This window comes from Babylonia areolata, chromosome 13 (assembly GCF_041734735.1).
Source record: "Babylonia areolata isolate BAREFJ2019XMU chromosome 13, ASM4173473v1, whole genome shotgun sequence".
Classification (NCBI taxonomy): domain Eukaryota; kingdom Metazoa; phylum Mollusca; class Gastropoda; order Neogastropoda; family Buccinidae; genus Babylonia; species Babylonia areolata.
The window spans coordinates 8,501,782-8,513,187 of NC_134888.1; the positions used below are offsets into that span (position 1 = coordinate 8,501,782).

At 39.3% G+C, this 11,406-nt stretch overlaps 1 protein-coding gene across 3 annotated transcripts; it reads right to left on the minus strand.

Annotated features, from left to right (window-relative positions):
- Positions 1 to 1,342: 1,342 nt before the first annotated feature.
- LOC143288821 (histidine N-acetyltransferase-like) lies at positions 1,343 to 11,198 on the minus strand. 3 transcript variants are annotated; one of them, XM_076597461.1, is made up of 4 exons: positions 11,128 to 11,198; positions 9,818 to 10,022; positions 5,349 to 5,579; positions 1,343 to 4,845 (listed from the first exon to the last, which is right to left on the minus strand). In XM_076597461.1, exons 2-4 carry the CDS (start codon positions 10,007 to 10,009, stop codon positions 4,279 to 4,281), a joined length of 990 nt encoding a protein of 329 aa, XP_076453576.1. In that variant the 5' UTR covers positions 10,010 to 10,022; positions 11,128 to 11,198; the 3' UTR covers positions 1,343 to 4,278. The 3 variants fall into 3 exon arrangements, with proteins under 3 accessions (XP_076453576.1, XP_076453577.1, XP_076453575.1); XM_076597462.1 differs by lacking the exon at positions 9,818 to 10,022 and having other exon boundaries at positions 11,128 to 11,173; XM_076597460.1 differs by lacking the exon at positions 11,128 to 11,198 and having other exon boundaries at positions 9,818 to 10,117.
- Between the last annotated feature and the right edge of the window lie 208 nt (positions 11,199 to 11,406).

Genomic DNA, 11,406 nt, shown 5'->3' on the forward strand with positions numbered 1-11,406 from the left:
GTGTGTATGTGTGTGTGTGTGTGTGTGTTTGTGCGCGCGCGCGCGCGGCGCGAGTGCGAAGTGTGTGCGTGTTTCTTTTTGTTTTTGTTTTCTGTGGGGTTTGGGAGTGGAGGGAGTCAAATTCTTCGTGGTTGAAAGAATAATGTTTGTGTTCAAATTGAGCACAAAGAACACAAAACATGAATTGTTGACACAAATTGGCCAAAGGGAAGCAAATCATGCAGTGTAAATGTTCCAGAAGAGTTCAGTCCCATTACTATTGAAAGACCGCAGTGCCTATCTCACAAAGCAGACCATTGATTTTTTGGACTGGAGGAATGCAACTAAAGAGCGATAACTTCTGCCTGGAAGTAATAGCCTAGCTGTGGCGCAGTTTTATGCAGTCGACACACACACACACACACACACACACACATACTACGCCCGCGCGTATCGCACGCTCCCTGTGTGTGTGTGTGTGTGTGTGTGTGTGTGTGTGTGTGTGTGTGTGAGAGAGATCATGTTTAGGGTTACTGACCCCGAGGCACATACAAAACAACAATTAAGTCAGTTAATTTTGCTCCACCTGCATATGCAGGTCTGTGATTCGTTCATGTGCGCTCTTGAATTTAATAATTACATCAAGAACGATAAGAACAATGACAAGAGAAACAACAACAAACAAGAACAACAATAGATGATGATGACGATGATGATGATAATGATGATGATGATGACGATGATGATGATAATGATGATGATGACAACAACAACAATAACAACAACAACGATGATGATGATGATGATGACAACAACAACAATGATAATAATGATAATAATGATGATTGTTGATCGCCCATAATATCAGTACTAAATACGGCACTGGACACTTTGTGAAAAAGTACGCGCGCGAACATGCACACGCCGGCGCGTGCGCGCACACCATGATACCGTCAGATACGTGTACACAACTACACGCTGGTCTGCACACACGAGAGCGTACACAGTACTCAAGCATTCGCTTTCACACGCGCGCGCGCACACTTGCACACACTGAGACAGACCAGCACACACACACACACAGGTGCGAGCACACACTTGCACACACGCACACGTGTACACGTGATCATAGTACACACTCGTACAAGCACGTGTACGACTACACGTAGGTACATACAACCATAATTTATGTTCGAATGCGCGAAGCAACAATCATATGTACACGCAAGGTGCACCCCTCTCCAGTCTAGGCCCCTCCAACGCACATTGCCCCCAGAAGAAAAGGAAAACAACAACAACAACAACAACAAAAAACGCGGTCAGAGACATAAAGATGCACAGACACAGCCAGCAGGTGTCGTTTTTTTAAATCTTTATTTTCTTCTACTTTTCATAATGTTCACGAAAAATCACAATGCTCAGAATAGGTTGTATGTAGTTAATTGATAATCATGGACATATGCGACAAAACACAGCGTAAAACGAACGAAACGTGTGTGGGAAGAAAGGGAATAACATTGTGTGACACAACCTGCATACATAACACTCACTGTTTAAGCAAATACTGACACGGACTTTTTTTTTTTTTTTAACATGCCATCCTTGCACTCGTGGGGCATTGCTGAGTACATCAGTGTGGACATTACAACAATAACAACAACAACAGACAATATATCAGCACTGCAGTTATAGTGGACATACTCCTGTTGAGACAACCAGCTACAAAACCACGACAATGCCACATATTTTGCACAGTAAACTTTGTCATCAAACACGGTATATAACTGGATGTCATTGAACTTTTTCGTTCATAGCAATTTTCATAGCGCTCCTTTCCTTTCCTTGCGTATTTCATTTTGTATTGTGTATCCTTTCACTTTGTATTCTATCATTCGGGATGCTGTTTTGTAATGACAGAACATTTCTAACCAACTCTGATCTTGAGTTTCGCGGCGACATTGTTGTCGTTCTATACATGTTTCAATCTGGGTGGTGCTGATGTGGTCTTTGCTACCCTTGAGAAGATTTCTGGTTTGAATCTTTCATTGATGAGGATTGATGTAGCTAAGTGAACTGTTGAACAGTTCCTAGTTTCCGTCTCTGGACAGTTTCATCAGCAGTGAAGCTGGTGTTGTGACTGGCCATCAACTTGCTTTTTTCGAAGCCGATTTCCATGCCATATCTTGTTGATGTTTCATCCAGTCTTTTAACAAGCTCGGAGAGTTATTTAGCACTCCTTCGAGGTCATCTGCGAAGCAAAGGTTTGTGATGGTTTTTCCTCTTCTTCCTGCTGACTGTGCTGATCTTCAAGTGCGACAGTCATGTTCCATGAATATATTGAACAGTGTACTCCAACCGACGCTTGGAATCACTGTCCAATAGCACCCTATGTCAGAACCACACTGGTCGCTTTGGAGCATAGCTGCTGGATGATATTGACAGGCTTTTAGCTAATGTTAATTCCTTTTATTGCAGCCCATAGTGCTTCCTGTCAGATTCTGTCAAATGTCGTCTTGAAGTTTTTGAAGAGGTGGTAGAGCTTCCTCTGGTGTAAGGTATTCTTCATGAAGGGTTTTCAGGTTAGAGATCTGTTCAATCGCACATCCGCCTTTAGCGGAATCCAGCTTGCTCTTCAGCAGTAGTGTTATCTGCTTGGGGATGTAGTCTGTTCAGAACGATCTTGAGCATGTTTATACTTTGTTGGCATGGTTGATCAAACGTGAAAATGAATAAAAATATGGAGGCACATTTCGATCCTGTTTCTTTTTTTCTGCAATTGTTGAAACATGATTGGTGTTATATAATCATAACTTTGTGCTTGCTAGATTCCAGTGGAAAGGAGCAAAACGACCCGAAAGAACAAAGAAAAAGAGCAACACAAAGAATGGTTACCCTTGTCAGAAATAATGTTCTATGATGCAGCGTTCGCAGAGAGGCAATAGAGATGCAGCTCGGTCAGGGGTTCCTCTGGGTCTTAACCACGCAATATTACGAAGCATTTTCATTACCTCATAGGGTAATTATTTGTAAACACTTCGCAAAATAATGACCGCGGGCACTCATTATTTTACTGACATTTTATGCATCAATATTCTTCGTCATACAACTACACGTGGCATCTCATACGTCATACTGACATCTCCTGATGTAGACATTCAGCAAACATCGTCCACTGCTGACACCAGGAGTGACAGTGAATGACGAAATAGTGTGGCACTGGAGTGAACAACAGCACAAAGTGACTGCATGGTTTTCCCTCCGAAACTGGCATGCAAAAGAAATGTTTCATTATTATTACTATTATTATTATATTATCTTCAGTAGTGGCAGTAATTGTAGTGTGGTGGTGGTAGTAGTAGCAGCAGCAGCAGTAGTGATGGTCCTATTGGAATTAGTATTATAATCGCTATTTGTACTAGTAGTCGGTCTCCCTTTTGAGTGCCCGAAATTGAAATTCAGTTGCCTGTGTTCAGTAATGTTTGCCCAATATCACCATTAGGAAACGGTGTTAATTTCAATTGTCAACAATGAATTCGACACATTCTAATGTAGAATACACAGATCATTTTATTTGTAATACTGCTAATTAAAATCATGGAAGGCTGGGATATCATATCAAAACGTCAGATACCTGACGTCTGTGAAAGTCTTCAATGCAAGAGCAAGTTTGCTGATTTTTTTTTGCCTCACTTGTGTAAACAAAATGAGTCTATGTTTTAACCCGGTGTTCGGTTGTCTGTGTGTGTGTGTGTGTGTGTGTGTGTGTGTGTGTCCGTGGTAAACTTTAACATTGACATTTTCTCTGCAAATACTTTGTCAGCTGACACCAAATTAGGCATAAAAATAGGAAAAATTCAGTTCTTTCCAGTCATCTTGTTTAAAACAATATTGCACCTCTGGGATGGGCACAAAAAATAAAAAATGAAGCCTAATTATATGCAAACTGCATTTACTGTTATATTTATATTTTTTGTATTCTTTAAACTTGACACTTTGATCTGATATTCCTGACCCAACAACAAGAGCAGTTATTATTATAATTTTTTGTTCAAACAGGAACTTCTTTTGCTAAGCATGGAAGTTTTATTTATTTTGCAAACGTTTTTGTACAGATAGTAAAAAAGGGAAACTACTCTGTAATTAATGCAAGGGGACTTCATTTGCTTTAAACAGATCTTTCTCATCTTAAACATTACATTTTGAAATTATACTCAATACATAAAAAGCTTGGATTTTTTTTTTTTTTTTTTTTAAGTGTATCACAAGTGAGTCTTGAAGGCCTTGCCTCTCTTGTTTTATTTATTGCAAACCTGCTTCCAGTACAAAAACTGCTTGAAATGGCAAAACAACAGGTTGGACAGGAAGATGTGTCAAAACTTTGGCGAGTGCATCATGCATCTTTCCATCAGCAAAAACTGTCATCACTGCTGACTTTTCCTTCGCAATTTCTGTTAGTCGAAGGAGATGCCAGACCAGATGATCACACATTTCTGCATCAGACCCAGACCCAAAGATATCAACGTCATACATTCTCCCTCTCTGACAAGGGTAATGACTCCCGCAGGACATCAACGTGACAGGGAAGTTGTTTCCCTTGCCAATGGACTCTGCACCGGCCGCCACAAAGACGCGATCTCTGCAGCTGTTGGCGATGACGTCAGTATTGTCCGCCATGACCCGGTAGGGTTCCCAGTTGAGGAGAATCCTTTGCTGGGGGAAGAGGTGGGAGAGGTGGGATGGGGGCTGACTCAGCAGGGAGTGGAGCTGCTGGTATGTGAGGGGCTGTGGTGGACACATGGAATGGACTGGTCCTGTAGACAGCTCTGCCCGGACCTGGTCCACTTCCATTCTCATCCATGTCACCTTCTGTAACCAACAGATAGAAGTCAAGACACAGAAATAGATGAGCATTCAAAGTAAAAAGAAAAAGCAACGATGGGAAATACACATGATAATGGCTTTGGAACTAACCAGTTGACACGAATTACGTGCATGCGGTGATGAGCACTGGTCCATCAAAAAAACAATCATTACCAGTTCACAGATGTGGACAAAAATTGTCCAGTTCATGAAATGTGCACATCGCCAGTCATAGGAGTGATTCATCCCACCCCTCACTAACACTATAAGCACTGCTGCTGCTGTACTCGGGTAACAATGACGATTTACATAATTACATCTAAATATGGTGTCACAGTCATGGGCTTAGAAATATATCTATATATATAAGTAAGCTGGATAGTGTAAATGAACAAACAATCAATGAATAAATTGATTAACAAATAAATGAATAAATAACTGGACAAAGAACACCCTTTTAAAAATATTATAGACAATAGAAAACACAAGACATGTGAAGAGACACAGACCTTCTCCATGACAACGTTGTACTGTCTCAAGCTCTGGCCCCTGTTCTCCATATTGGTGTTGTCCACAGAAAAGACCAGATGCTGGACACTTGGTGACGTCACAAACGGCTTCAACACTCGTTGCTTAAAACGGCCGTACAGGCCTTGACCTCTGTGGTCGGGATGAACTCTTCCTGCTGACGTCAGCACAGTCTGACCACCGTCCACTATTTTGGTGCTGAGGAACCCCACCTGTTTCAACAGACCCTCGTTCCCTTTGTTTCTTTTACACATCTTCAACATATCTAGAGACGGACAGACAGACAGAGACAGATATGGATACGCATACGGATGATTTATTCATTATAGGCTATGGCCTCCAATGAAGGGGTGTGCGAACAATGCACAATATACACAACATAAAGTGCGAAACATATGATAATCAAATCAAGAACAAAAACTATGCATTAATTAACAGTAATAGAACAGATTAGGAAGTAGCTATTTCTCTTCTCTGTTTATCCCAAGAATGTTGAGTGACTGAATAAACAAAGGATCTAGAAATGAATCCAGTCTTCAGAACTTATTAGTTTTTATATGTTGTGAAATCATTCCCTCTCGTCACAATCTATTTGATGGTTGTGTGTCTTATTCATTTCTTGGTTCGAGTCTACTCTCTACGTATCCATAACTCTTAGATGGAAAGCGTCCCTCCCTGTCATAAATCTTATTGTGTCGGGTAACGTTTAGCACTAAACATAAGGAACCAAAAGAAATAAGAGAAAATAGACTACATTCCCCTGGGTTGAAGTGTTCTAGGAATAAGTTGGAAATTACAGTGGTAGTTGATGGAGATAGGGATATTCACTCGTGAGACAGTTGGCACAAGATAAATCCACGACTTTTCCGTCGTGTGATAGTAATATTCACTGATGTGATAGTTGGTGGAAATGACTCTTCAATTCCATTTGGGGTGAAACCCTCACAGGGTAAAAGCAACACTTCTCACCCGTGTGATACACCTGTGTAATTTCCCTCTGATACATTGTTTAATTAAAATGGGCCATAATAGATTTCTATTTATGGAATCAAAAACTTTCTCGAAATCAATAAAAGCTACATAAAGTTTACGGTTGGGAGAAAACTGTTTCTGTATTCGCGCTAATAAAGTAAACATATGATCTATGGTTGAGTAGTATCCCTTTTTAAAGCCTGCTTGATGTTTACATTGATGTCATTTTCCTCGACCCACCTCGCTAAGAGATATACCTTTATAGTTATTAACATTATTAACATCCCCCTTTTTGAACAATGGCAAAATTATTGATTCTGTCCAGTATTCAGGGAACTCACCACTGTCAAAGAGAGTATTAAATAGTTTCAAGAAAAAATTAACCACTTGACTATTTGAATTTATCACTAACTCATCAATAATACCATCAGGACCAGCTGCTTTCCCTTTTTTAAAATTGTTTTAAAATTTATTCATTTATTTTATTTTTTTTTATAGTTTTCTAAAAGCTAATAACAGCTCTTTAAAAATTGGACGATTAATGTAATTATCAGTGTCATCAACATATAATTCGTCAATAACATTAATAATACTGACTTCTTCCTCTAATAAAGATTTGAAATGTTGAAACCATTCATCAATAGTGATATTACTTCTTGGCTGAGAAGAAGAAGAAGAAGACAAGATAAGACAAAATCTCTATTGATGATGGGAACAGATCTATGAGCAAGCTACATGTTTCTTTCATGTAACCATGCCTAAGTGGGCATATAAAGGGGATACATAAGAATTACTGAACTGATGGATAGAAAAAAGTTAAAGGATAGAAAGCTGCTCTCTCAGGCCAGAGACACATAGAAGCCAGTCACAAGGGTTTTTCTATTGTTTTATTACAATACTAAAAGAAGAAAAGAAGTAAAGGTGACAGTGCTGTAGAATGTTAGGCAACTGACACAGTGTGCACAACGCTTGGCGTGTGCTCGAGAGCGGCACTGGCAGGACGCCTAACGACTTGAATTCAGACTTCTGAATGGCGTCACACCACACGAATTACATCAACAGGACAATGGTTGGACACCATCACTGTAGTAAAACTGTCATCCACTTCACGGCATGTGCTGTGAGTTAAACTATGGTCATCGTTGCCAGCCAAGTGCTCGGCTACATTTACATCCAGCCATTGCCCTAAAAAGGGACAAAGGGAAAAGACGCAAATTGTAAACAAATGCTAAAACATCAAAAGACAGCGAAAACAAACCCAACCTCCTGGTTATTACACCCTCCATCATCATCCCATCTGAATGACTGGAGCCAGATCATCGCTCAAGGTCTAGTGGAGGGGGAGATAATTCTGGCAAATATTGGATTCAATCACAAACTCTCAGATTCTCTTGCTTCCTATGCAGACGTGTTACCAACGAGGAAACACTCCATTCATGAAAGGATTGCATTTTGACATGTATACATAGAACATGTTTCATTTTTGGAAGCTTTTGCAAAGTCAAAAAAGAGAACTGTTGTAGGTTCCTTATTGTATATGTTTAGGAGTGACTAATTTCTATCAAATGTGTGAGAGCAGTGTAGCATGGACGGTTTAAAAAAAAAAAAAGGAGGCAAGGCCTTCAAGGCTCACTTGTGATACACTTTTAAAAAAAAAACCTATTCGTTAAAATGTGTTCTGTATTTGTTATTATAAAGCTTCGGTAAAAAAAAAAAAAAAAAAAAAAAAAAGCCCTGAAGGCAGATTCGAACCCCGGGTGTTCGGGTGAGAAGAAACTATCGTGGCTCCTTAACTGATGTTCATAAATTTAACATTTAAACATGCTTTTTAAGGGCGATAAATCGATTGTGGTATTCGCAGTGAACGCTATTTAAATGTTATTATTCTGGTGTATCTTGGACATTCCAAAAATCTTCAAGGGCAATTAAGAATTCTTTTTGAGTCCGCGGTAGTAAAGGAGACGTGGCTATCGCTGCAATACACCGCAACATTTTGTCGTTTTCTCTGGATCTAGATAGATGTACAAGTTTAGTTACACCCGCTGAGAATTTCTCTTTTATGTTCATTCTAGTTTTATAGTTTTAAAGTTGATATGAAAATTGAGTATTTTGTCAAACTAATAACATGTAGAGCCAAGTACAAGTACTTCTAAACGTCGAAGTGAAAAGGACTTAATTTTGAAAAAAGTCAAGACTGGAAATTGTCACGTTTCAAGGGCATTAACTCTCGTGGTTTATTATTTTTAACTATAATTCCGACTGATTTTGTTGCTATTTTTACGGCAGTTTGGGGCATAATCCAGTAAGTGATGAGGCGTTCACAAATCTTTCTCTGAATAAATATTTAACAGTCTCCTTCTCCAACTTTCCATCACATGGTATCGTGTATTGTCGATTGAATATAGAATTGAACGGGCAGGTCAACAACTTGAAACAAAATGGCGTCCTTCGCGTTCGCGAGGAATATGAGCACACACTTTAAATGTGTATAAATATGTGCACGCAATTGATTTTTGCCCATGACCTTCAGGGCTCAGCCAGCAGATCTATAAAGTCCACTCGTAGTATTGATTTTAGTATTTTCCGAAAAAGACCACTTTGGCGAATAAGCAAAGTGAAAGCCCTGTACACTGAGAGCAAAACACACAAGCTTTTTATGTATTGAGTATAATTTCAAAATGTAATGTTTAAGATGAGAAAGATCAGTTTAAAGCAAAGTAGTATTAAATTCAGATTAACTTAGTTTCCATTTTTTTACTGTCTGCATCAAAGACATGCAAAATAAATATAACTTCTATGCTTAGCAAAAGAAGTTCCTGTTTGAACAAAAAATGACTGCTCTTGATGCTGTGTTAGAATATCAGATCAAAGTGCCAAGTTAGAGAATAATAAAATATAAATATAACAATAAATTCATTTTGCATATAATTTGGCTTCTATTTTATTTTTGTGTGCCCATCCCAGAGGTGCAATATTGTTTTAAACCAGATGACTGGAAATAACTGAATTTTTCCTATTTTTATGCCAAATTTGGTGTCAACTGACAAAGTATTTGCAGAGAAAATGGCAATGTTAAAGTTTACCACGGACACACACACACACACACACACACACACACACACAGACAACCGAACACCGGGTTAAAACAGACTCACTTGGTTTACACAAGTCAAAAAGCAAAAACAAAAAAACAAAACAAAAAAAAAAAAAAAAAAGCTGACTGCATCGTGTGAATCAAATATATTTGTTTAAATGACAGTACATGTTTTGGGTATGCTTTTCAAGAGAGAGAGAAAGAGAGAAGGGGGTGGAGGGGTGGGGGTGGGGGAGATAGCGTGGGGGCCCCGGGGGGACCCCTCCTTCTTTCCAACCTGACCTCAAGTAAAATCATAGTTCGTTGAAAGCTCCCAAAGCAATGATCAGTGACACAAGGAGAATGATCAAGGAGGAGGAGGTCAGCCTGAAAAGCCATACTCACCACTCTACCCTGATTCAGGGACACGTAACCCTTGACTTCGTGACCCTCAACCAGTGACCTGAAGGTGGCCGGCAGATAATCATGCCCCTGGTACCCTTCAGGCTCAATGTCAAGGACGGCTTGATAGTCTTCCACAGTGGCCTCCCTTAGTGTCTCGTCTCTGGGGAGAGCTTCCATGGATTGTGAGGCCATTTTGGAAAGACTTCTGGATAGATCAGACATATTTTCTTGAGTGTGTGTGTGTGTGTGTGTGTGTGTGTGTGTGTGTGTGTGTGTGTGTGTTTGTGTATGTACTCTTGTAGTGATTATCGCCTTTGTATTGTTTATTTTTGTTGAATGCACGAAGGTCAAGTTGGAGCATTGAATGTTGGATATCCAAACTTTTATTACAATCTTCTACTAAATACTGCGAACAGACTGAATGTGTATTCGCTGACATCTTATCAGTTGAACATATTTTGTTTCACTGTAAACAAACTAAATATCTTTTCAATTGGATACATTTGAAACACGTTCCCAAAAGTACGAAAAAATAGTTTTGTAATAATATAATATGTTGCTTTGTGAATGATAGTCTGTCGTGTCCGACAAGGACCATCAGAACAGCAGAGGACGTAACTGGTGTACCGACTATCTGGGCTAGAATTTGATTATGGTGGAGAGTGTCTTGCCCACGTTACATCCCCACTCTCTTGGCCAAGATGGTTTTAGGACAGGTGGTGTTGGGGATGGCTTCCAAAGACCAACTAGCCCCCAAGGCTGCAGCACTAAGAGCCAGTGTAATTTTGCCTCCAAGTTTCAGAGTCATAGTCCTTCACAAAAGAATAAGCTGTAAGAAAAAAAAACTATTGATAATACAGCTCCAAAAAATATATATTGATATCTTGCCTCTTATCACATTTAGGATCCCAAATATTTCTAATGATGCTCTCTCTCTCTCTCTCTCTCTCTCTCTCTCTCTCTCTCTCTATATATATATATATATATATATATATATATATATATATATATATAATCACAGACATAGAGTTTGAGTTAGTGGTAACCCATACATTGAAAATCGCACATTTTTATAATGATGCTCTTTAATTAAAAAAAAAATCATCACAGACAGAGTTTGAGTTAGGGGTAACCCATTCCTTAAAAATCGCACATTTTTATAATGATGCTCTTTAATTTAAAATCATCACAGAGATAGAGTTTGAGTTAGGGGTAACATACATTGAAAATCGCACATTTTTATAATGATGCTCTTTAATTTTGAAAGAAATCATCACAGACGTAGAGTATGAGTTAGGGCCAATCCATACCTTGAAAATCGCACACTGGGTGGTCCACATGGAGTCACAGCATAACTGCCAGTGTTTCTCACAGAACACGGACCCAGGTATGCATGATAAACACACTGTTTTATCTTTCTGAGCTGGTTGGTGAACGACTTTAACGTGGCCGGTTGTGATCACAACCCATACTTTTCTGGGTCCATTGCTTGACAGGAATATCGAATCGCCGTCTCCATTTCCAAAGTGAGGGTGAGTTTGGTTTAAACATTTAAACATTTTGAATCGTGAAACAAGAGAAATTACAGC